Consider the following 27415-nt stretch of genomic DNA (forward strand, 5'->3'; position numbering starts at 1 on the left):
ACATACTTACATGCCAAGAATCGATTCGCAGGCGAGAAAATAAATCCCCAAGTTTTCACGCACTCTCTCGCAATCAACCAACTCTTCAACTGGAAATGCTTTGTGGGAAGCAAAAAAAAGGGGAGAGTGGTACTCCCCCAAATTAACCCCAACAAACGTGACAACGATGAGGCCTATAAAGGGAGGCGCGGTGGGTGGTCTGTGGGGGTGCCCGAGGGTCGACGTCCGAGCATGGAGTTCGTGGGCAAGGTCGTGAGGAAGAAGTTCCGGGGCTTCGGGGTGTTCTCGGGGGTCGTCGAGTCGTACGATCCGTCCTCGGGCTTCTTCAGGGTCGCCTACCAGGATGGCAACTCGGAGGAGCTGGAGCTGAGCGAGATCGTGTCGGTTCTGCGGGAGGAGGGGCGTCCCATGGGGAAGATGCCCAAGAAACGGCGTCGGGGAGCGGGTGGAGCTGCCGGTTCTGGCGTTTCGGGTGCCGTCGAGGAGATCGAGATGGAGAAAAGCGGATCTCGTGACGATTCGGCCGGTACCCATGTTGTGGAAAGAGGTTTTCCGGCGGAAATGGGGTCTTCCGAGGGTTTACCGCCGGGGGAGCAGAAGGAGGTTGGCTTTGGAGCGGATTTTGGGGGTACCTATCTGGCGGGAGGCGGTTTGGGGGAAACCCTAGGGGGAGGTGATGGGATCGGTGGGGATTCGGAGGGTGGTTGTTCTTCTAGGGTTTTGGAAAAGGGCGGAGTCGAAGTCGTTGCTTCTTCTGATGTTTTCGGAGAAATTGAGATGGGAGGTGGGAGTCTCTCTTCGGATGCGAATCCAAATGGTCATTCTAGGGTTTTGGAAGAAAGCCAAATCGAAGGCCCCGTGGATTTGAAGGAGAATGGGGTTCTTAGGGTATCGGAAGAAACCCCAGATATCGATGGTGGTCACGCATTCGGCTGTTTTGAAGAAAAGCTAGTCAGTGTGTGGGATTCGCCGAATGTGGATTCGAGCAAAAACGGCTGTTCGATTGTTTGCAGAGAAGTAAAAAGAGAAGATGACGATTCTTCTTTGGCTTTGAGCGAAATTGGTTGCTTAAGGGTTTCGGAGGTAAATGGTTTTTCTGGTGCCTCGGAAGAAACCCAAAAGAGTGATGGTGTCACTGCCTCGGGACCGGGCGGAGCTGCTGCCTCTGGGGCTTTGGAAGAAATGCCCAACGAAAATGATGGTCACCGGGCTTGCCAGGATGGTGGTGTTTGCACTTTGGATACCAGCCCTCTTGGAGCTTTAGAAGAGGCCCAAATGAGCGACAGTGCTGCAGAAAATGTGAGAGAACAGAAAGGCAGCGATTCTGTGGAGCGCATCGAGGCTCAATTTCAGACGCCACCTCCTCGGAGGTCTTCAAAGCGGAAGCTATCAGAGAATGAGACGTCTTTGCCACCTATGACTTTGAGAAGAAGCGCTAGAAGATCAGCCGCAGATCTAATCTCCTCAAACGCTGTTCCTAGTGCTCCAGAACTGTCTGCAGCCATCACTGTAGATGCTGTTGCGAATGATGATCATGTGAATTGGGTCGATAAGGACCCCCCTCAGGATCAGCGTTGCATTCCTCCAACACTCCTATTGCCACCTTCTTCAAAGAACCTGAACATAGATGAGCTCCCTATCCTTGATATATTCTCTGTCTACAGTTGTTTAAGATCATTTAGTACCTCCTTGTTTCTGAGCCCTTTTACCTTAGAAGCCTTCGTTGCAGCGTTAAAATCCATATTTGTTAATCGGCTTATAGATTCCATACATTTTTCTCTCTTACATGCACTGAAACGCCACTTGAAGTCTCTATCTGGTGATGATTCAAACACGTCATCTGCTTGCCTTAGGTATGCTATTTCATATTGCACGATCTTTTGCTTTAGGCTATGATCGCGTTTTGCTTATACTGGCTTTCCTAATGGCAGGAGTCTTGATTGGGAATTTCTAGATTTGGTTACTTGGCCGGTATACCTTGTAGAATATCTTTTGATTTCTGGGTCTGCTAGTAGTTCTGGCTTACAACTTGCTCGATCGAAGCTTTTGAACGGTGAGTACTACAAACAGCCAGTAGCTGTAAAGCTTGCAGTGCTCAGATGTCTCTGTGATGATTTCATGGAGATCGAGGAGATAAGAGTTGAAATTGGTAGAAGGGCATTGGCCTCCGAGTTGTATGGAGAAATTGATGGAGTGACAAACATTTTCGGTTCCACAAATTCAATACTCGTGAATAACCGAAGTTTCAAGAAAAGGAAAGTAAGCATGGACTTGACTAAACAAGTTATGACATTGGAGAAGGATGGAATGGAGGGTTCTCCTTTAAGTCAAGATGTTGCGGAAGCTTCTCTTGAAAATATTAAGAGTGATGATTGGAATAGTGATGACTGCTGTCTCTGTAAAATGGAAGGAAACTTGATTTGCTGTGATGGGTGCCCTGCTGCATACCATTCAAGGTGCGTAGGGGTTGCTAGAGATATTCTGCCTGAGGGTGATTGGTACTGTCCAGAATGTGTAATGGATAACGCTAATGGGAAGTGGAAGTCATCTAGTCCCCTACAAGGTGGAGAACTTTTGGGAATTGATCCTCTTGGACGTGCTTATTTTGCTACATGTGGATACCTCTTGTTGTAAGTGTCATTCATCCTACTTCATGACTTTGTTTTAAGTGCTTATCTTATACTGCCTCTTGGTTACAGCAAAGTTGCAGGTCTGCATTTGTTACTGCAGTATTATCTCTTGTGCACTGGTACTATAATTTCACACACAGAGACGTGTACACAGGCCAATAATATCATATCATAGTATATTCTCTTGTTTGGATAGACACAGTAACTGAAATGTTTGACTGACCCTTGAGATATGGTTCAGCATTGTCTTTTGGGTAGACTGATTATAAGTAGTAGGTCTTAAGGTTCATTATTATGGAGCACAAATTCTGTACAACTAGGTGTAGGTGGGGGCATGCCTGGCCTGGCCCATATTGGATGGGCTGTGCTGCATCTAAGCCTTGTCTGAAATGGGGTTCCTGTGGCCTGTGGACCGCCCAATCCTTGTTACAAGGTAGGTAACCGGCTGGCTCAAGCCGGTCCATAAATTGGTTGGGCTGACAGGTCTGGTTAAACATTTGCCCGTCCAAGGGCTGGGCTGGGCTGGGGCAGGTCAGAGCAGAAATGTCTCTCTATGTGAAACTCTAAGATAACCATGTCCAATAAAGATCTGCCACAAGGTCTTATGGCCAATGTCAATAATTAGGTCTTGTAAATAAGTATACACTTAGAATATATAAAATAAGAAATTGTTTTGAAAATGTTGTGATAATATCATGATATATATGTTATGGTAATATTTTGAAAACATAACTGAAATGAAATGGGGATCTTCGAAACACGAGCTTAGATTAACAAGAGCAAGTATCAAGAATGACACTAAAGCATAACCCTTAAAAAGGGTATAACTGGAAACAAAATAAAAATAAAAATGTATTCTTTATTGATATGAAAAACCAATTGCTTAAGAAGCATTGGAGTAAAATATAAGAGGGGCTGCACCCCTTTATATACACAGCTGAAAAAGGATTCAATAGAGCTGTTGGGCACAGTCCAACAGCTCTATTAAGAGCTGTTGGACTGTGTCAGTCCAACAGCTCTATTGCTAGTCAAGTCTGGACAGGACTTGACTAGCAACAGTCATTCTAGTTCAAACTGAACTAGATGACATAAAGACAAAAAATAAAAAATAAAGGAAAAAAATTACAGAAAAGAAAGAAATGAAAAATGTATATATATATAATAATATAATATTATTATATATACATATATGTACAGTTTTACATTTTAACACTCCCCCTCAAACTTACGGTATAATGAGCGAAAGTTTGTCTAAGAGAAAGTGAAATCGGGGAGCAGCGAGAGGCTTTGTAAAGAAGTCTGCTAACTGATATTCTGAAGTGACATATGGCAGATCAATTATCCCGTGTAGATATTCCTCTCTGACGTAGTGACAATCCATTTCGATGTGTTTGGTGCGTTCGTGGAATGTTCTGTTACTGGCAATGTAGATCGCACTTTTGTTGTCACAACACATTTGTGAAGCCTTTGTTGCTTCAACTCCCATGTCAGCAAGCAGTCGTTGGAGCCAAACTACTTCCATGGTTGTGGTTGCCATGACTCTGTATTCAGCTTCGGTGGATGAGAGAGATACCTTCTGCTGCTTTTTACACCTCCACGAGATTAATGATTCCCCTAAAAAAACACAAAAGCCAGTGCTTGAGTGTCTGTTATTGGGAACACCTCCCCAATCAGCATCAGTATATGCAATTAAATCAAGAGAAGAGGAGGAAGATAAGAAAAGTCCTCGTGAAAGAGAGGACTTGATGTATCTGATAATACGCATGACTGCTCCCATATGAACAGAAGTAGGAGCATGTTGAAATTGACTTGCTGTATGAACAACATGTGCTATATCTGGTCTGGTAATGGATAGATAGGAAAGTGCCCCGACAAGCTGTCTGTAAGGAGTAGGGTCTGCAAGAAGTTCTCCATCATCAATCTTCATTTTAACATTAACAACTTCTGGAGTGTCGACTTTCTTATCATCAGTAATACCAGACCTGAAAACAATATCAAAAGCAAATTTAGTCTGAGATAATAAATATCCTCTAGGAGAATAAGCAACTTCAATGCCTAAAAAATATCTCAACAAGCCCAAATCAGTCATTTCAAAATGAGATTTAAGAAGTGTTTTGATTGTTTCAACTCCCTGTTTATCGCTTCCGGTGATGATCATATCATCCACATAGAGAAGAAGCACAATGATCCCTGCATCAGAATTCTTAATAAATAAAGCAGTGTCAGTTAAACAGAATTGAAAACCAATATCAATCATAATACGACTAAACCTATCATACCAAGCTTTTGGTGCTTGTTTAAGTCCATAAAGAGCTTTTTCTAAGCGAAGGACTTTACCCTTAGAAATACTTAGACCAGGAGGGGGTTCCATATATACTTCTTCAACTAGCTTTCCATTTAAAAAAACATTTTTGACATCCATTTTAAAAATAGACCATTTTTTGATAGAAGCTAAGGCAATTAAGGTTCGGACAATAGTCATACGAGCCACCAGAGCAAAGGTTTCTTCATAATCAATCCCATATTCTTGGTCATAACCTTTGGCTACTAAACGGGCTTTATATCTTTCAAGAGTACCATCACTCTTGGTTTTAATTTTATAAACCCATCGACATCCTATAGTTTTCTTCCCTGGAGGAAGATCTTGAATATTCCATGTAGAAGCCTTTTCAAGTGCATCTAATTCAGCTTTCATGGCTTCTATCCATTTGATATCATTTTTTGCTTGAAAATATGTGGATGGTTCTTCATATGAGTGAATTAATGCAATAACTGCCCTATATGTGGGTGAGAAAGACTCGTATGATACAAACTTTCCTGGAGGCCTCGAGATTCGGGTTGATTGTCTAGTTGGAATGTTAGAATATTTCTCAAGTGCACATGGAGGATTAGACTCTTGTCGCCTGGAATATTGAATACTAGTGTCTCTATGAACTTCTTCATTTTCAACATTAAGATCAATAATTCTTTGATCATCATCAAAGTTACATTCAAGGTCATATTCATTAGATGTTGATGTTAGATCTAGCAAAAAGGAGTACTCAGTGACGTCTTTTAATTTTCTAAAATCAAAGAAGCTCTCCTTTTCAAGAAAGGAAACATTTCTAGACACATATAGTTTATTATTTTTGAAGTCAAAACATCTATAACCTTTCTGGTTTTCAGCATATCCTAAAAAGGCACAGGGAATCGCACGAGGGGAAAGTTTATCATTTTTGTCAGTAAATATGAAACATTTGCACCCAAATATTCTTAGTCTAGAGTAGTCTGGAGAAATGTTCATAAGTTTTTCAATGGGAGTGATATTTTGTAACGAAGAAGATGGCATCCTATTAATGAGATATGTGGCAGTTAAGGCAGCTTCTGCCCAAAAGTCTTTCGGGACTTGATTTGCTATTAATAAAGTCCTAGTGGTTTCTATAATATGGCGATGTTTTCGTTCTGCCAGTCCATTTTGTTGAGGTGTATAAGGACAAGATCTTTGATGTGTGATGCCATGCAATTTAAGATAATTTTGAAAATCTGTGGATAAGAACTCTCCCCCTCAATCTGTGCGAAAAATAGTAATATCATTTTGAAACTTGTTTTTAACCATATTATAAAAAGTTTGAAAGTATGAAAATACTTCAGACTTATGTTTGAGAAAGTACATCCATGTATGTCGGGAGAAATCATCGACAAAAATAACATAGTAAACAAATCCTCCTTTAGAAATTACTGGTGCAGGACCCCAAACATCCGAGTGTATTAATTCAAGTGGTCTTGAAGAGAAAAAGGTTCTGTTCTGAAATGGTAATCTTTTCATTTTGCCGAGAATACAATATTTACAATCAAATGATTCAGAATTACAAAATTTCCCTAGATTTGGAAAATGTTGGATTTTGGCTATATGTGGGTGACCAAGTCTCTTATGCCACAGTTCCAACTCTATTTTTTGAATATTATAACAAAAAGCTTTCTTTGGCATTTCCAAAAAATCCATGTAATAGAGTCCTCCTTCTCTATGGCCTTCCCCAATCAGCTTGCCTGACTGGCGATCCTGTACCCAACAACCATGAGAAGAAAAAGAAATATTACACCCATAATCAGAAATTTGAGATACAGATAAAAGATTTAAATTTAATTTGGGAACATGTCTAATTTCTGGAATAAAAAATTTTTTTGTTTTATAAATTTTTTCAAAATTTCCTATTCCTTCTATTTCAAGAGAAGTCCCATCAGCAGTAAAGACCTTTGACACACTTGTTTTATTTTTAACACATTTGGATAGACTTTGATTATTTGAGGTCATATGAAAAGATGCACCAGAGTCAAGAAGCCAAGAAATTTTACCTAGATCAGAAAAAGATGAGGCTGCTGCGCCGGTTGAAGCTTCAGATGAGGAAGAGGCACCTTTGATGAGAGGCTGAAGAATCTCCATTAGTTGGGCCAGGGAAACTGGTGCATCCTGATCTTTAGGCTCCGATCCAGCAATTGCAGCTCTTTTTTCTCTCAGCTCCTTAAGTTTGGGACATTGTGGCCTGTAGTGTCCCGGTTCATGACAGTGATGACAAATAACTTTCTTCTTATCATAGTCACCATTTTGTCGGTTAAAGTGAGGAGGCCTATATGATCGGACATGATTCTCTGGTCTAGATACGGCTAAAACGGAATCATCTTCAATTTTTAAAGAACCTTTCCGGAGACGATTTTCTTCCATTGTTAACTCTTCAATAGTTTCAACAATAGAAGGAATTTTTCCCCGATGAAGTAGGGCCGATTTAGTGGTTTCAAATTCCGGCCTTAATCCAGTGATAAACTGGTAAAAATGTTCGGCATCGAGTTGTTTCTGACGAAGCTCGATGTCTTCGGCACAATGCCACTTTGGTTCTAAAAGGGAAAGTTCTTCCCAAAGTTCGGACAACCCATTGTAATATTCACGAATAGTTTTGTCTCCTTGTGTCATCATTCGAACTTTTTCTTGGAGGTTGCACACGTGTGCAATATCTTTAAGGGAATACATATTCTTAAGGTGACATGCCTTATCGGCATGATCAAATTTGGCAAGACTTGAGCATTTTTTAATGTCAACGCTATTGATAAGCCATGACATTATCTTCGCATGAGATATTCTCCATTCTTTCCATTTCTTCTCGTATGAGGCAATAACCTTGATTTTCTCTTCTTCCGATAGAGGGACCTCTTTATCTCCCTCTTTTTTAGTAAGAGATAGCTTAGGTTCCGAATCGGAACCATCCACAATCCCCCATAAGCCTTTTCCCCATATATGGTGCTTCATGATTGAAGCCCATGTTACATAGTTCGTATCGCTTAGTTTCATAGGCATGATGGTGACTTTATCATTGTCATCCATCGATTACAAGGAGAGAAAGAATAGGGATAGAAGAGAAACAAGAAGGAAAATGAAAAAGAAAGAAAAAAAACAATACAACAAGATGTGAAATCTTCTCCAATGAAGTGATAAAACACTTCTCTTCAAGTGGCGAACACTTTTGCAAACGGGCACGGAAACCGAGGCAACTTTTCCTCAAGATTTAGTACTTCCGCGGCTCTGATACCATGAAATGAAATGGGGATCTTCGAAACACGAGCTTAGATTAACAAGAGCAAGTGTCAAGAATGACACTAAAGCATAACCCTTAAAAAGGGTATAACTGAAAACAAAATAAAAATAAAAATGTATTCTTTATTGATATGAAAAATCAATTGCTTAAGAAGGATTTGAGTAAAATACAAGAGGGGCTGCACCCCTTTATATACACAGCTGAAAGAGGACTCAATAGAGCTGTTGGGCACAGTCCAACAACTCTATTAAGAGCTGTTGGACTGTGTCAGTCCAACAACTCTATTGCTAGTCAAGTCTGGACAGGACTTGACTAGCAACAGTCATTCTAGTTCAAACTGAACTAGATGACATAAAGACAAAAAATAAAAAATAAAGGAAAAAAATTACAGAAAAGAAAGAAATGAAAAATGTATATATATATATATATATAATAATATAATATTATTATATATACATATATGTCCAGTTTTACATTTTAACAATAACAATAGTCACTTTTGTTTTTCCAGCCATGGTAAAAAAATGTTGTAATCTTGACATCTTCATAATATCAGTGATAATGATCATTAATCACTATGAGCCAAAATTATCGGTCGGGTTCAAAGTAACACTGCATCGTATCGTACCGTAAATATATCGTAAATTTTTAATAAAAAAATTCAAAAAATCCAAAAAATAGCAAAATTTCCAAAAAATCATATCACATGAAACAATGATGAATTACACAAAATAGAACCATAAAATCACATATGAAGCATTGATGTCTCTATGAGCTGCATAAGACATCATCAAACATCAACTATCTCACAAGAACAATGCAAAATATTAAATATCTTGCAATTAGGAACATGCCACAAGACATACTTTCATATTACATAAACAAAAATATTATGGCAATAGTTGCACTCGATTTTCAATCGGTTTCTACTCATTACTTGAGTGCCCCATTGCCACGCCAGATCATCTTAAGCAATATTTATTAGAAGGGTGTAGAGCTCAGTGTTGTGAAAAGCGTTGAGGCGTAGCGAGGCGCTCCACCAAAATCTGAGGCGAGGCGTAAGCCTCAAGGCGCAAAGCGTAAGCCTCAATTTTTTTTAAACTTAAAAAACTATAAAATTTATCTAAAATTATAAATAAATAAGAAATGCTTTATTGATGAAGCACCAACCAACACAAAATAAAAAATCTCAAATAAATACGGAAAAAATATGAGATTAACATGTAAAAGTAACATTAATGTAACTAATGCAAATGTATTTAATTCTAATATCTTTCATGTAGAAAAGCGTCACTGACTGGCCTGAAGTAAGGTCATTCAAAATGTGGCCACTGAACCACCAACTCAATAAGGGTGTACCCACAAACGAAAGAGTTTGAGATGGGAGTTTGTAAAATTTTTGAAACATAGCACATGAGAACAACAAATTTTTTGACTTTTTAATCAATACACAAGAATAATTTTGTGATATTTTACTGCATCTTTTATACATTTCTATTGAAATAATTCAAAATATATATTAAAAGCTACTTTTTGTATTCTTACGCAGAGAAACCGTCCCCAAACTTTTGCTCCCCAACATTTCCTATGGAAAAAAAGATTAGTGCAGCTTTACCATCCAGCTATCTCATTCACCCCACTGTTAGGGATTGTAAGCGAACAGAGCAGCTCACTGCTCGGCTCAGTTGGCTCGCACAAAGCTCATTCAGACTTGAGCTCAGTGAGCTGAGCAATAAGCAAAAAGTAGTTCGTGCAATATAAGTGAAACGAGCACGATTAGGTTTATCATATGCCAACAAACATAAGAGTAAATGAACTGGTTATGCAGATATGATAAAAACAATGAGGTCACTGGTTCATTTTTGTTGTGGCTTCTTGTAAAAAAAACCTATTTCTGCTTAACGAGCCAACTCAATTTTGGCTAACTCGAGCTTGTGCAAGCTCATGTTCAGCTAGGCTGTAATCGAACCGAGCCCGAACAAGGCTTTCAGTTTGGTTCGTTTACCCACTGCTCTTCTCTATAAACATTGGTATAACCAACTTCCCAACCTTGGTCTCAAGGTCTACGAAGGGGGTCGGGCCTGCTGGAATAAGTCGCATGACAGGGGTCGTGCCCCTGCCTGCTACAAAGATTCAAGAGAGGGAGGCAGACACGAAGGAAAAATAATGAAGGGGGTCGGGTTACTTGGGGTATGGCTGCTTCCGGCGTCGCAGCTGCTTCCGGTGTCGCAACTGCTTTCGGTGTCGCAGCAGCTTCCGGCGAGAAGGAGGAGGCCGATAAGGGAGAGACGCTAGAGAGGGACTGCGAGAGACTGTGAGAGAGAAGGAGAGGGGTTGTGAGAAAGAGAGAGAGGGAGAGGGGCTGCGAGAGAGAGGGAGAGATTGTGAGAGACAAGAAAGAGAGGGGCTGCGAGACATTAGGGCCCCCGACCCTCGTTAGGGTCGGGGGCAATAATTTAATTATGGTCAAATGAGGGCTTTGACCCTCATTTGACCATAATCATTAGGCATGTGCGCCTCACCGTGTGGCGCGCCTCGCCTCAAGGCCTATGAGGCGTACGCCTCTATGCATTTGTGCTTCAAGCCTGCGCCTCAAGGCACAAAGGCCTTCGCCTTGAGGCGAGGTGCGCTTTTTGCGCCTTGAGGCTCGTTTTTAATAACACTGGTAGAGCTTGATTTCTACTTTGATATAAATCTTTAATTTTCGTAGATCCAACTTCGCAGTAAGTTGGCGGTGGGTGGTAGGGGGCTGCACCCCCAAGGCGATTTTTTTGGGGAGTAGTTTTGTAATTTTACTCATAGTAAAGATTTTTTTTACCTTGACCCATTTTCTTCTTGAAAATAGTGGAAATGCACTTTTTTTTTTTACTTTAACCCACTTCTTTGGGTGAAAACTGTGGAAATGCACTTCTAATGGCATCTAGACGAATGGAGAAGTCGGCCCACAAAAGGTATTTAAAGCTCAAACTAAAAAAAACTTTTGGCCTTCTTAAACTGCGCCTAAAGTGTATCGTACGATACAGGGATACACCCGATACGGGTATGATACATGCTTGTATCGCGATACGAGTCTGTATCGTATCACAAAACCCAAAAATAATGATACATATCACACCGTACCGTACCATATCGTACGATATGGTACGGTACGGTAAGATACTTACAACACTGGGCCAAGTAACCTGCATATAAAGTTCAGCTTGTCAAATGCAATTAGCCCTAAAACCATCTTTGACCGTGGCTTAGGAAGCTTGCATTATAAGCCTCAAACAAACTGGTAACACATCAAATTGAGCTGAGTGTGGACAGTGATTTCGTTTACGATCACTGTTGGTGGCACTCTATTACTCTCTACCATTGTGCAACTAATTATTAACTGACCCTTCTTGATTATCCTGCAACTAGAGAACATTAATGCCAATTTCAATGGCCTAAACTAGCCATGCCTATTGTCAGGAATTCATCTAAAGCATGGTCATGGACACTGGTCTTGGAAATATCTTGAGTATACAGTTGGTTCTTATATAGATCTTGTTAACTTCTCGCACTTTTTGAAAAAAAAAAATTAATATAAAGACTAAGGCCAGCCTAGAGTTTAGTATTTTCTTAATATCTAAAATACAAGGTTATAGAAGTCATCAAATTAAAAAATGTTATGTACATAAACAATGAAATGCATAAAAAGGAATGATTATCGATGTTTTTTTTCATTTTGTTGCCTTTTTCACTAGCTTTTATTAAAATATGATAATAATTTATTAAATAATTTTCTTATTTTTCTTGACCGTTTTAAAGGATATTGCCAATATTAAGATATTACTAACCTAGTTGAGTAGCATGGTGCATTGGTGGCAGTATATGTGATGCATACATAAGAGATGTTTAGTTGCTGGTGTAACATGCATAAGAGAGGTGGTGGCTGGTGGAGTGGAGCCATGTGCTGCTGTATATGAGCACTTGAGCAGCATCCATGCATCAGACAGTTGATGACTATGTGGTGTATATAAGATATGGTTGGTGGGGATATGGCTTGTGGACATAAAATTTGTGCAGATTGTTATACAAGAGATAATGCAACTCTTGAAGTTCAGGTGTCCTTACATGGATACTGCAATAAAATAATATAAATTTTCTACTTGTGGTGGCCTTGCTGTGCATCAACTTCTACATAGGATATTTAAAATCAAACCCTCAAAATAATCAAAGCTAATTAAAAGAATAGATTGGAGACCTCTCAATCTATTCATTCAGATTATGTTTAGAAGATACATAATTTGATTTCCAAGAACAGACACCATAACTATATTATGGAAATCATATATCAATGTGTAAAATCCTATTCATACTGAAAAAATATTAGCCTTATGCATGCAATGGTTAAAGTTTTTTCAGAATGTAGGCATAGTAACAGTGTAACGAACCTTGGATCATACCAATTGATTAGGCAAGCCAAGAGGTATTTACAGTAAGAGCCTCAAATAAGGAGATATAAGAGATTTTGCACTTTGTCAATCATTATACCTATTATGTCTTAATGATAGCTCACTATTGTTAGAATATAATCATATATGCATCTCAAAATGACCTCCTCAGCAATGAAGTATTGTATGCAGTGAAGATCGTGCTTGGGTAACCTAGGTGCAGTCCCAATGCCTAGGTAGAAGGTAAGCACTAGGTGAGTGACTGAGTGCCTGGGTGACAGTTAACAAGCTAGACATAAGTTTTTTTTAACTTGAAAAATAAAATTAATTTAGATTTATTAAAAATTTGTAATTTTTTTTAAATAGAGTTTTATGATTCTTTTTTATTTGGAGGCACCTAGGTGCTGCCTAGAGTTTTTGGCTACATAGGGATGAATAATTGCATTTCGATCACTTTTGAGATATTCTACAGTCATTTTGGTAGAGATTAACTTTATCTTCTTTTAAAGTAAACGATATATATAAGTATACCAGAAGCCTGTTGGAGTCTTACACAGATAGTAATAGCCAAAAGTCTTTGTTTCTTCAGCTTGTGCAACTTGTTTCTCTATTATAAATGGGTGTATTGTTTAGAGTTCCATCTTGTCCTCAACCTTCACATTAGAATAAAATTTTCCTGTTTAACCTTGAAATATAAAATAAGTTAAATGCCCAACTCCTTTTGGTTTTTAAAATAAAATGGAGCTCATTTGCTTTGTTTGTTGGCAACGTTCATGAATTATGCCAGAAGTCATTGAATCAACTGGTTTTGAAATGCTGGATGAGTCTTGCCTGCTTGTTTGAAGTCATGACTTAAACAAGATAGAATAATGCTCATGAAATCAGACAAGAATAGTATGTGATTTGTATGGCTCCAGTATAGCATTTACTGTTTCTTCTATTCCTCTGAGGAGCACATACCTGAGCGTGCATAGGACACCAGGCTCTTACTTTCATCATGGGAAGCATGAGCAAACTGGTTTCCTCTTGTGTGACTTGTAGCAAGTTTTTGGCATTGACAAGGGCTTGTGAGTTGTGACCACTTGTGCTAATTTATGATGTATATAGATCATGACAGATGGGTGGTGAGACAGATCTAGTAATCTGAATCTATGTAACTATTTTCTTCCCTTTCTTCTGTGCCCTAGTTCCAATTGATTAGCGATGAGTTATGCAACTGTGTTCAATGCATTGGATTTGGAAACATGAATATGCAACCTCGTTGAAGCTCAATTAGAAAGTCACAATTGTTGCTGCATATGGATGTTAACAAAAGTTTAGCTTGCCTGAATATGATCTCACATGAGAAAGAATCAGCTAATATTTCTCTTAGTGAATTTCTTCTTTTTTGTTCTTTAACCAAATGTTTTGGCATAGTGGTTAAAGTAATAAATTGTTCCTATCAATGTACACAGAGGTTATTACCAGTATGTGATTGATACTATCTGAGATCAAATTGCAGGTTGACTTCGTATGATGGTGGTAGTTGCCATTATTACAGAAAGAATGACTTGCAATTAGTCATTGAAATGCTAAAATCATCTGATTTTGTATGTGATGATATAGTGTATGCTATATCAACGCACTTGGAAGTGCCAGTTGACTCCACAAATGCAAAAGGTGCTATTCCTGAGGGAAGTAACTCCTTGAATGGCATTAATATGAGCAACCAAAATGATTCTTCTCATCTGTTTTCGGTGCCTCCACCAAGTTCTGTACAGGATTTGGTCAAAGATGATGTTACTGTTGTCGGAAAAGATGAAAAAGAATCTTCTAGACATTATAATGGTGGATGCCAAACTTTTGATGGTTCAGAATCAGAAAATACTTCTACTTCAGTAGTCTTGAATCAACATGTTGATGTAGGAAGTTCATTTGCAAGCTCAGATGGTTCTTTGCAATTAATATCTTGTTCTCAAACTTATGAGAAAGCTATCCAGCATGTTGAAGTTCCTGAGAGTGAAACTAGAGCTGATTCAGTGATGAAAAAATCTGTTGGGGGTTCAGGTGAGCATTATATTGCAGATACCATTAGTTCTGAAATTGAAAATATTCAGGTGAAGCATCCTATCCTTGGTTCGGTTCCTGAGGAACAAATAAATACTGCGGCACCTGGCAGTAAATTGTCATATGTGAGCAACGATGGGGGTTGGAAATGTCAATCAGATCCTAGCTTGTACATCAACAGTTATAGTTTAGGTCAGGTTGCTTCATCCATTGTTGAGGAAGTAAGTCATGCATTTCCCAATGGGATCCAATTGGACATGAAAAAAACAACTTCAGACATAATGCTGCCATTACTTAAAATCTTTTCTGGTGCAGGCAGGATGTTCTCTTGGCCAAGTGTTGAGAGTAAAGATGTTGGGATGGTACAAGAAAACTGTGGATGGTGCTTTACCTGCAAAAATCCCAGTGATAAAGTTTGTTTGTTCAAAATGACTGATAAGAATGTTGAGGCCATCTGTGATAAGAAATCTGTTGGATTTCGATCAAAAAAGAATAGGAAAAGTCATCTTACATCCATTGTGCTTTATATTCTTTCTATTGAAGAACGCCTAAATGGTCTCCTGTCTGGGCCTTGGCAGAATCCTCAATACAGGAAACATTGGCGTAAATGTCTTCTTAAGGCATCAACTATCACAGCAGTAAAACATCGGTTGCTAATTGTAAGTAACTAAATCTGTATGATATTAGATTTTGGGACTGTACTTGTTTTCTCATTATGGCAGATGATTTTTTTTCTTGTGCCACCAGTTAGAGGCAAACATCCGGCGTATTGCACTTACAGTGGATTGGCTGAAATATATTGATTCAGCAGCTTCATTGGGATCAGCCTTTTATGTTTCAACTAAGCTAGATGACGTACGTGGTGGTGGCAGGAAAAGGACTAGGAAGAAAACTTTATATCCAGAAGCTGTAGATACTGCAGTTGTAAGATCTGGTGTCCATTGGTGGAGGGGTGGCACAATTTCACGTCAACTGTTCCACTGGAAGATGTTGCCTCGTTCATTGGCTTTAAAGGGTGGACGCCAGGGTCAGCTTCTATGTTTGCTTTAATTATTGATCTTTAAAGCTCATCCTAGGAATAATTTGCTAAATTCTCTATGGGTTCAATTTTCAGCTGGATGTAAAAAGATACCTGGGATTTTGTATCTGGAGGCTTCAGACTTTGCTAGAAGACCCCAATATGTTGCCTGGAGAGCTTCTGTTGAGTTTTCACTTACTGCAGCTGTTCTTGGACGTCAGGTGACTATTGTATAAAGAAGTGTACCTTTTGTTTGGAGCTTGTCATTTAGTTCATACTTCAAATCTTTTAAAAGTTTTTATCTTTTCATCTTTTTTTTTTCAATCTTTATCTCAAGCTATGTCTGCATTTCCTCTGTTTCAGGTCAGGGATCTTGATGCTCATATCAAGTGGGGCAACATTCTGAATGCTGAACCTTCCCCCCATGAATCTGGTAAACGACTGAGGCCATGGAAGAAAGTAACTATCCGAAGAAAGTGCATAGAGGGGGAAAATGTGAAATATCTGCTGGATTTTGGAAAACGAAAACTTGTTCCTGATATTGTTACAAAAAATGGAATAAAGCTGGAGGAAGCCTCTAGCGAACGGGAGAAGTATTGGCTAAATGAATCCTTTGTTCCTTTGAACTTGTTGAGGGTGTATGAAGAAAAGCGATTAGCTCGTGCACATAAGAAAATGAGTTTTGAGCCAATTGATACGGAGATAGTGAAAAGGCAGGTGTCCTCACGACGAGATTGGCTGTCACATCTGCTATCAAAGAAAGAAAGCTGTGAAAGGTGTATTTGTGGTCACTGTAACAAAGAGTTGGTTGTCAGGTACACCTTAGTCTTGCTTGATCATTTATTCTGAAAATTTCCAGTCTGTTCTTTTTTATTTATTGTTTTCATGTGAAATCATGTTCTTGGCTGAGAATCTAGCGAAAAATATATAGGTTTGGGCCTTTGGTCATATCCTGCCATAGTTGGTAAATATTCTTAACCAGGTCAATGTAAGAGTGTCATTATGATACCATCAAAGAGATTAGGGTTTCTATTATGATTACAGCTTGCATTGAGCCATGTAGCTGATATTTTCAGTACTAGGTCAAGCGGGTGGGCCTGGCTTTTTTGGGCTGAGGCGTTATTGCTTATTTTTATACAAGTTTATCAGTTGCTCATTGCACTAGTTTTGATATAAGAAAACAAATGAATAAGTAACTATCATGTGCTCGTATCTACTAGTTAAATAGCCAAATTATCTCTATCAAAGCATATTTTCCATTCTGGTGTGCAGAATTCTTCAGACCACTAGCGTTTTGTCATTTATAGATGCATTCGGTCATCATTGGAGATATAACGAGGAAGTCTGCTAGGGAAAAACTCTCAATTAAAAGGGGATTATTTGTTTGTTAATCATCTATAAGAAGATAACTTGTAACTTTAGAAAACTATTATGAAGCCATATTTTGGTATGGAAGTTATCATCGGCATTCATGGATGCTCCTCATTTCGTGTAATGCCTATGTTGGATATGAATTGCGTTAGATATTATGCTGTTTAGTTGATGGATTCTGTAGAGTCCTCATGGTTGTCATGTATACATATGCAATTCGTGTAACACTAAATCCGTCTATGGATTAGTAACTATATTAGACCTAACTAGGTTTATTAGATTTAGTGAAAATCTGGCTAGTATTGATCATAATTTGCTTTGCCGCTTTATTAGAAGTATCCATGTTATACCACTTGTACTACCCATGCTTGTGTTGTATCATGTCCTTGTACGTATATTCCTATGACACTGTTTACCAGTCCAGATTACTATCTCACTTCTGCCAGTTCTACAAAAACAAATCTTAGTAGGTTCTAGTATTGATCATAATTTGCTTTGCCGCTTTATTAGAAGTATCCATGTTATACCACTTGTACTACCCATGCTTGTGTTGTATCATGTCCTTGTACGTATATTCCTATGGTTATATCATGCTTATCCTGTTCTCTTTTTGTTTGCAGGCATGCAGTGAACTGCCAATTTTGCGAAGGTGAGCATCTAATGTTACAGATTGATGCTCTCTCTCTCTCTCACTCTCAGTGCCTTTTGCAAAGGTAAGAGAGAGAGAGAGAGAGAGAGAGAGAGAGAGAGAGAGAGAGAGAGAGAGAGAGAGAGAGAGAGCATCTAAACCTAATTTGTCTACATATTTTAATCTTATATGACCCGATATCATGGCAGGGTGAAAATTTGGTTGGGTTGGATCAACCTCTTGGGTCATGAGTCAAGTTGGGTTTTCTTGGTTGCCATATTGGGTTCTCTTGGTACAATCGTATCGGTTAGCAAAAGATACTTTATACTATTTAATTGATATCGCTGCATGTTTTCAAGTTGAGACTCCTCTGTGTTTTATACACGTCCAGCTATCTATATTTTGTGTTGAGTTCTCGCATTTATTTGATCAACATGGGGCTTGGTCCCCATTTTTTCATTGTAGTAGGTTTTCTTTGCCGCTTCTGCCCTTTTTATTTTTCTGGCACTTTTAAGGTGAAATTACCCATTTGACATATAACCTGTCATTGCTAAAGTTCTGATGATATCCAAGAGACGTCACCTAGTTGTCATCTATGCTGCTAGGTAGTCTCCTGGCATCCATCACTCTGGTGCTGACTGTGCTCGATGGGCATTCTTTTGATTACATAGATCCAGCTAGAATTATTTTGAAGATGATTTTTCTATTTATTTTTCTTGTTAGCTTATTTTATTCCTGCACTTATAGTTGGTGATTATGTCGCATGGATATGGATACAGGCACAAGTACAATGCAGGTTTGAGACATGAAAGATGTGATTTCTATGAAAAGTAGGACACAAGGGCACACATTTTTTAAATTTATTAGAATATGAAAAGATAATATAATATATATAAATACATCCATTAATCATAAAAATATAAAAAACTTTAAAAATGATTAAAGCATATTGAAATATTAAAAACTTATCATATGTGTCATGTTGTTATGTGTCAGCTAGAGATGGACCCCAAATTGTGTCTCACATGGGTAATTATGAGCATTTTACATGCATAGCCAAGGATATTTGCTTCTGCAATTATCTGAACCTATTTGACGTCATATGCATAATGACCTAAGTCACACAGACTCGGCTATAAGGTCGATGCACCTGCATCGACACGCCCCGACATGGGTGCGGCTTCAGACACGGGGTGGACACGGTTAACCAAGTGTCAGACTCGGTCAACTTATTGGGGCTGAGTCCGTCTACATTTTGGACTTAGTCAACTTTGATTGAGTCTATTTTTGTCCATTTTAGAGCAAAAGACTTATAAAAACTAAAAAAAATTGATCTTTTTATATATATTTTAATATATATATATAGCCGAGTCTTATTATTGTTATATACTATGTCACATGGACTCGGCTCCAAGGTCGACGCACCCGCATTGACACGCACCGACACAGGTGCGGCTCGGACTCGGTCAACCTGACTGTGGGTGCGGTCAACACACTCAGGATCATTTTGGTCCATTTTTTGGAATTTCTTTTTTTAAAAAAAATTGGGCTACAGAATTTAAAAAAAAAATCTTGGTGGTGGGGGGGGGGGTGGCGCTGCCCCCTTATAACCCCCCACCAGAGGTGGCCCCCCTTGGACCCCCGCCCGCGGTCACCCGCGCCGGGGGGAACCCCCCCCGTCCTGTAAGGATAAAAACCCTGAATCAGGCTTCACAACTCATCACCTGTCCCCTAATGAGCACCCACACCCGTGTCGCACCCGCACCCATGTGACATAGGATATATATATATATATATATATATATATAGTCGTGTCCCTGTGTCCAAAAATTTTGAAATTGCTCTGCACTTGTGTCGCACCCGTACCCGCACCTGCACCCATATGACATAGATAGTGACAAAAATTTAAAATTGAAAAGTAATGGCTGTTAAATTCTCACAAAAAACTGATTTTTTTGTTTTTATTGGCAAAAATAAATGAGGTCAAATTAGGGAAAATTTGTAAAAAGAACAAAAAGAGAAATATATATAAGAAAATACAATAACCCATTTTTTCAATAATTTGACAATATTTTTAAAATACTTGTTAATTTGGCCATTTAGAACAGGTTGGTTTTTTTCACGGTACTTTCAGATGTCACCAATTCTTGTCACTATGGTTATATATTCTCTCTTACTCTAGTTTTTTGTTTTTTTCTTCTGACATTATATTCATATCATGAGATGAAGTTTGCCTGTATGCAATCACGTGTTGTTGCAATGATATTGCAATTAGTTATGTTGCAAATTCTCTTCGGTTGATCAGAGTATCTCCATTGAATTCGAGTAGATGACTTGTTTTATTTGTTACTTTTTCTTCAGGCTATTTCCACAGAAGGCATGTTTCCATATCTAAATCCACCAGAAGTAAGAAGTGCACATTTACATGCTACAGCTGCCAGGCCGAAAGGAGGGTGACAACTAGGGCGGGCAAATTACAGAAGGCTAGGTCTCAAAATGTTGAAAGTGCCAAACTTAGAAGCTCACCAAGAACAGCTAATAAAGCCAAACACAAGTTTGGGCAGAAAAAGAAAGTTAAGAAGAAAGATCATAAAGAAGGATCCAAGGGCTCCAAGAAGAATAAGGCCAAAAAAGTAAATGTCAAGGGTACTACAGATGCTCATAAAATGCACCGAACACGGAGAACCAAAGTGCATTATGTTTTCTGGCTGAATGGTCTTCTTTGGACCAAGAATCTGAATGATGAGCGTGTAAAGAAGTTTGTGGAGACTAATGCTCTTCTACCTCAAGTTTCAGCCAATGCCTCTCTGGCTCCTGTTTGCTTCATCTGTCACAAAATCTATGACTCTCGCCTAGTATACATTTCTTGTGAAATTTGCAAAGGTGAGAGAGAGAGAGAGAGAGAGAGAGAGAGAGAGAGAGAGAGAGAGAGAGATGCATGTGGCACATGCACACAAGCACACATATGTATGTTTGTATGTGTTTGTGTATAGTGTTGTTCATATTGTTTTTTTGAATAGATGAGAAAAGGTACTCATTTTGTGTCTGCTACCCTCTTTTTGTGGTTATCGTCACTTAGCATAGAGGCAATGTTAAATGATGTTATGGTGGGAATATATTTGCCATAGTTGGCAAACTCGTGACTCGGAGTCGGATCGCCCAACCCTTGACATGCGAGTCAGTGGGTTGATTCGGTAACTCGAACGAGTTAGGACTATACATTTTCTAGTGTTAAGATATAGAAAAAATTAAAATTCATATTGTATAATCACTAAATTTAGCACATGACATCAATGACTAAGCTATATAAGTATTCAACTATATATAATTGTTAATATTTATGATTTGAAAACATATAATTCTTTATAACAAGTATTCCTTTATGGGAATTATGCATTAAAATCACAAAATGCATGAAAAAAACATTGTTTTTGCATGTGGATCATTAGTCCTGAATCGTGACCCTGTTGGGGTCCGATCCAGGTCGACTCGGGCGATTCCCGAGTCGCTGGGTTTGCCAACTATGATTTGCTACAGTTGTTGTATGTGCAAACAACTTAGTTTTATTTATTTATTTCATTTTTTGGTAAATCTGACCTTGTCTATCTGATCTACATGGCCTGTTTTGTGAGCATCGACATGCGGATCACCAGATTTCAATGTGTTAGTGGGTTTTGGGTGATCCAGAGACTGACAGCCATAAAGTTTTAAAATTTCTCAGTTCATAAAATTCTATTTTTTGTCTAAAAAACATGATCCAAGGGTCGATTGCTAACAAATCGACCATTATCAATATGTCAGACCGAGTCAAAAAGACTTGCATCATGAGATTCCAACTAGATTGTACATAGAAATGATTGTAGAAATATGTTCCTCTATATGTATGTATGTATGTATGTATGTATGTATGTATGTATGTATGTAAGTAATCGTAGGGTGCTTGGGAAACACCTATGGCCACCTGGCAGAAACTATGAGTGGCATGGTTTATTTGATAGGAATCATACCTTGGATCATGTCCGAACATAAAAATACGATTTTTAAAGTCATGTAATAATGGTACATTGTGGGTCATTGAACTTCGAAGATCTTGAAACCTAGATGTTTGTTACAATCACATATCCAACTTGTTTTCTAAAAAATGTTTGTAGGTCATATCTGTAGGGTTTGATAAAAAAGTCAAAATTTATGAAATATATATCCTTTACTTGGTGGATGTAGGTGGATCTGGAGCACCCTATCATTACTATGTGTGTGCAAGATCTAATTATATTTTGACCTTTTTGGTTTTTAATTTTGCGTCTTAAATAGGGATGTGTTTTTTCTGGGGTGCGTGTGTGTGTGGGCTTGTGTTGATTTTGTAAGATCTGATTATGTTTTGACCTTTTTTATTTTTAATCTTGCATCTTAAATAGGGATTTTTTTTCTGGGATGCAGTATGTTTTGTGAAGAGTCGATAATCAGCATGCTGATTTTTATTCTGTTGGTTGTAACTGTTCCTTTTTCCTTCTTTTTTTCTTTTTGAATGCTATTTCCTTTAGGTATATTATACTGATATGCTTCTCATTATGTTGGCATAAAGAGTGGTTTCATGGAGACGCCTTAGGAGTTACAACTGAAAATATAATTAACTTGCTTGGTTTCAAGTGCTACAAGTGCTGCAAGAGGAAGAGTCCTGTATGCCCGTACACCAAGGAGACAGCACAAGAAGATGCATCTCTTCAGTCCACCTGCACAGAATTCAAGACTGGGGACATTTTATCTGATGATGACATGCTGCTGAGTGACTTTTGTAAAAAACCGAGGCTTCTTCCAGCTGAAGATTGTCAGGGTTTATACACTATGATTACACATCAGCAAATGCCAGTTACTAATCTAGGTCCCTGTGAGACTCTTACCCTTGATGTGGGTGTCCAAGCAGAAGAAAGCATGGTATCATTTGAATGAAAAGAAGAGACAGTTTAGAAGCCCACTGTTAACTGCTGACAACAGGTGTTGCTTTAAAGTTGCAATAGATTTTACCCTTAGCAATGGCAACATACGAGCCGTGAGTACAAAATAAGGGGGTCAGTCTCTGCATTTTTTAGTTGTCCTATTGCATTTAGTGGAAGAAGAAGCTCTTAAAAGGCCATGCAAAAAGTTTCTGGGATTCTTAGGTGGTTAAAATCTGCAAGAAAGTTTGTAGCATGATAGAGTGGTTAGTGCTTCTTGGGGAACTCTCATTGCCATGAAGAATACCTCTTGATTGTTTTCCATTAGCTTTCACGTGAGACTGTTGGTATGAAAGTGTGATGTTTGGCATTTAGTGTGATCAGGCCATTGATTTCAATTGAGCCATTATGCAGTCGGCATGATTGTAACTCCATAGTCTTGTGTGCTCACGGTTTCTTTCCACAAGTAATATTGGGCTTATTTGTCAGTTGAAATGATCCAGTAATGGATGCTGCTCTTGTATGCTTTAAGTATTCATCTCACCTGCTCCAGCCCCAACCTGTTTTGGCAATGATTAGTATGCCATTATGTTCTTGATTCTCATAATCATGATCTTGTACGGCTCTCATCTGGAGATGAAGAGTTTTAACATGCACACAGAAGATTTTCCTGATTGGAAGACATCACAAAAAATGTGGGATATGCTGAACATTTGAATTGAAGTTCACACCATTAGATAGGAAGGTTGATACTCTCTCTCTCTCTCTCTCTCTGTCTGTCTGTCTGTTGTGTGTATTTTGAAATGCTGACAAGTTTGAGAAAAGCATGTCATTATCAGTTTTTTGGTTTTCCCTTGTTTATTCTTATATTTGGTCAATCCTACAGTGAACTTGGGAAGCAGAAGGGATATCCTTGGTAAAACATATGTTATGTATTCTGTATATCTTGGAGAAAATCATATGTTATGCAGCTCACTGGGATTTGTCGAAGACACACATGGAATATATGCTGCAAAACATACTGCTGCCCTAATCACCTTGGAGTCCAGCAAGTGTCGAAATTGATCTCTTCACTGGTAAATGTTCATTTCTATCACATCATACATCTGAATTTTTGTGTTTTCTGCAATGTCTATTGCAGTTTGTTGCTTCATATTGTGATCATGGTTAGTGGTTATTGCACATGGATATGCTTGGCATCATAATGGGGGTTTGTGAAAGACTGGAAGACGGGTCAGTACTGCCACTGGCTGCTCCTATTTTTGTGAACTATTCTCCCATTACTTATATTATGTTTTAGGCATTGTCTGAGCAAATTTAACTAGACATTCCATTTGTTATTTATATGTATTGGCTGTTGTGCACATGCATAGAAACATATGTTCAGAATTTGTAAATTAGAGCATCAAAGTTGTCAAGCTCTTGGAAAAAAAATTCCAAAACATTAAGAAGGATGCTTTCATTTTTTTAATTATAATAAAATAAAGATACTTTCACATAGGCCTAATACTTTGTTTATCGTTCCTAACCATAACTAAGATCATCTACGTAAAAAGAAAATGAAACTCTTAATACAGGATGGCCCAAATACAAAAAAATATTGAACTAAATTGTCCTTGTGCCTGAGTTGAATGGAGGTTGTATATAAGGCTCAAAAGTATTTTGTAACTTATTAGGAAATGGTATTAAAGCATGCATAGCAGCCAAACTAGATGTATAAACAACTAGAAAAAGGTCGACATGAAATTAATAAAGCACATCGTGTGGTGATGGAGTGGACCAAAGGGCAAGATGAGTTAAAAAATGGGAAAAAGGAGTATAAACAGTGGTTTTAGTGTATTAATATTAATGTAGGAAGTACTATATAGAATTGTGTGGTTCTTAAGTTATATTGTATAAAGGTTTGGTAACATCTAGCCAATGACACAATTATTACAAAGGCTGTTTCAGAGATCCTTTTGAGAGCGAGAGTTGCGTGCAGTTGTTCTATTTATCTTTTGCCAAATGCATATGCACTATGCATCATTTTAAGTGGGTGTCTTAGCTAACCATGTTTTTCATGTCATGCATCTTACACATTTCCTCTATGTGAATGTCCTTGTCAGCATGTTGCAGTCATTTTTAAAACAGCTATTTATTTTTGTATGCATGCAGAATGCACGTTCAATCTGTGGTTGATTATCTTGCATGAAATGCTTGTTGTTTTTGTACCAGACTGTTTCAATCACATGCTGATTTTGTCAGAAATTTTGCTTTGATTGCATATAAACTGTGCTTATACCGTGTAAGATGTACTTTCCAAATAGACTGCAATATAAACACAGAAGCCACACTGATGACAGCATGTTTGTTATTTTTGAGGCTCAGCCTAAGCTGAAGATGTGTTTCTTAGCTAGAACTTTTCATTAGTTGTTAGATGTGTAATTCTCTTCTCAAACCTAATTTATTTTTGGTTTGATGGTCGGTGATTGCCTTAAAATGCTGTAACAAATTTCATTTCATTTCCTTCATTTAGGTCAAACAGAAGTCCAAATTCGTTTCAATTGAATTAAGACTTTATCCTGATTGTCTCAGACATTACGTTGTCGTTCGGAATTGCAGATTAAAGAACTTTCTGCTCTATGTTGGACCCAGTGTCATATTTTGGTAGGTTCAAATGTTTATAACTCATATCAGGAACATATAATGGCGAGTTTTGCTCCGTGAGAGCTCCAAGAATTCTCTAGCGGGAGAGTTTTGCTTCTGACTCTAATTTCCAGAAAAAGAACCAGATGCAGCTGTGCAGTGTAACCAGAAGAAAGAAACCTAGTGACAGCCAGATTACAGAGTGATGGCCTGTGGAATTTGGTGATTCTGAGCATCCATGCTTGTAATTTTTAGAGAACGTCAAAGCTGTTTTTGATATTCGAGAGTATATGAAAGAAGTCAGCGAAGGAGACTTCCCATTGATGTGGGGTATTCATTTACAATTCATCTCCCCACCTATTCATTCATATTGTAAATTCTCAGTATTATTAGAAAGATGGTCAATACACCCGTCTCTCTCTCTCTCATTTAGTGGTGTGGGATCAATATATTGAATAGGGCTGGTAACTAAACCTAACTGCTCTTAATTCGGCTCGGTTAAGCTCATCACATACTTATTCATGTTCGGTCCACTAGCAGCTCGTTTAGCTTAAGCGAGTTGAGCCTGCTTGCCTTGGTTTGTGTAAGCCTGTATAAATAAACAAACATATATATATATATATAGTAATGGGGCCGTGCTGCTAAATGCATTTTCAGTTTTATTTTTGTTTTTTTTAATTTCTGACCGTACAGATGTGATCTATGCACTTGATTTTATAGGCATCAACTCTTGAAGTGTTCTATTCTGTCCCTTGAGTGAGTTTTTCTAATGTTCAAAAAATCAATCGTCCAAAGTCTTTGTAAAATTTTGAGGCTCCGAATATGGTTTTTTTGTCAAAAGCACTTGATCCAGGTGTGGATTCCTTGTAAAGTGATCATGTCCAACACATTTATGGGGTCGGAATTACAAAAAAAAAAAAACCAAAGAACTGAAAATCCATTTAGCATATTTCATTTAACTTGCATCCATTACTCTCTCTCTCTACATTTGTACTTAATGTTAAATGGGGTTTTTAGGTTTTTTTATTTTATTTTTAATTTATAATGGTAAAGATGTGATCTATGTACTTGATTTGATAGGGATCATCTTTTGAAACATTCAATTCCGATGTATGGGTGGCTTTGTATAATTGAAAATTCAACAGTCCAAAATCCTTGTAAAGTTTTGAGGATCCAAATCATTTTTTCATAGAAAACATGATACAGGTGTTGATTCCTAGTAAATCAACCGTGCCCAACACATTTATGGGTTCGGAACTGTGAAAAAATATTGAAAAAGCCAAAAAAACCCATTTAACATATTTTATTTAGTGCGGTATATATATATATATATAATGATACGGAAGTACCTACCTACTCCCACCTAATTAAAGCTTTACATTGTCAAATTTCTTAAACTTTTTTGTTGATCAGACCCGATAGATATTATCTATAAGCATTATTTAGTAGAAAACAAGATTTGGATCATGTGATTATAACATATATGTATGTTTTTTAAGACCTTTTAAAATCAACGGTTGACAATGTATTAAATTTTATGACTTAAAAAATCTTACTTTTATGTCCAAAATACATTATCCAAAGCATGATTCCTATCAAATAAAGCATGTGGAGTACATCTATAAGGCTTAATTGAGAATATACAACCTACAACCATGAATTCTAGCATGTGTACGAACTCTATCATGTGTACTCTCAGAGCACCGTAACATGTCTCTCTCTTTATATAGGATAAGTCTTTTGTATGGTTATGCATAGGGTATCAATGAGTTGTAACTCATAGGTACAAGTTGTGGGAGACCCTATGGATGTGTTCAGCGTATTAAGTTTGTTAGAGATCAACCCCTTGATCTTGTGTTTCTGAAAAAAATACTCTAGCTTACTCGATCTGTCATATGGGTTGTGCTTGACTCGTCTCATTCAGGGTCTATATAAGCTCGAGCTCATCTCGGCTAAATACGAGCACAAGCTAAGTCATGAGCTCAGTCCACTGGTAAATGAGCTGAGCCTGAAATATGATTTGTTCAGTTTGTTAACCAGCCCTACCATTGAGGTCTCTAACTCAACAAATGGCAGTGATGTTTGGAAAATGTAAAAGGTTTTGGTGGATAGTTGAGTTGGAACTAGTTATATCCAGGCACCAGGAATTGATGCTATGCCGACCACAATTCATATTGAAAC

At 38.1% G+C, this 27415-nt stretch overlaps 1 protein-coding gene across 4 annotated transcripts; it reads left to right on the forward strand.

Moving 5' to 3' along the window:
- On the forward strand, positions 1 to 25630 carry LOC149814465 (DDT domain-containing protein PTM-like). 4 transcript variants are annotated; one of them, XM_089989150.1, is made up of 11 exons: positions 1 to 1853; positions 1932 to 2630; positions 14117 to 15320; positions 15409 to 15688; positions 15776 to 15900; positions 16043 to 16494; positions 17671 to 17699; positions 20040 to 20561; positions 22261 to 23354; positions 23496 to 23685; positions 25125 to 25630. In XM_089989150.1, the coding sequence occupies exons 1-9, from the start codon at positions 232 to 234 to the stop codon at positions 22623 to 22625; spliced, it is 5298 nt and encodes a 1765-aa protein (XP_089845276.1). In that variant the 5' UTR covers positions 1 to 231; the 3' UTR covers positions 22626 to 23354; positions 23496 to 23685; positions 25125 to 25630. The 4 variants fall into 4 exon arrangements, with proteins under 4 accessions (XP_089845276.1, XP_089845275.1, XP_089845277.1 ...); XM_089989149.1 differs by having other exon boundaries at positions 25211 to 25630; XM_089989151.1 differs by lacking the exons at positions 23496 to 23685; positions 25125 to 25630 and having other exon boundaries at positions 22326 to 22569.
- Positions 25631 to 27415: the final 1785 nt, after the last annotated feature.

The sequence above is a fragment of the Nuphar pumila genome, chromosome 15 (assembly GCF_984573655.1).
Source record: "Nuphar pumila chromosome 15, dmNupPumi1.hap1.1, whole genome shotgun sequence".
In the NCBI taxonomy this organism is placed as follows: domain Eukaryota; kingdom Viridiplantae; phylum Streptophyta; class Magnoliopsida; order Nymphaeales; family Nymphaeaceae; genus Nuphar; species Nuphar pumila.

Coding starts and splice junctions, on each gene's coding strand:
- LOC149814465 (XM_089989150.1), top strand. CDS start 232: ATGGAGTTCGTGGGCAAGGTCGTGAGGAAGAAGTTCCGGGGCTTCGGG. Junction 2,631..14,116: donor ACATGTGGATACCTCTTGTT/GTAAGTGTCATT, acceptor ATCAAATTGCAG/GTTGACTTCGTATGATGGTG. Junction 15,321..15,408: donor TAAAACATCGGTTGCTAATT/GTAAGTAACTAA, acceptor TTGTGCCACCAG/TTAGAGGCAAACATCCGGCG.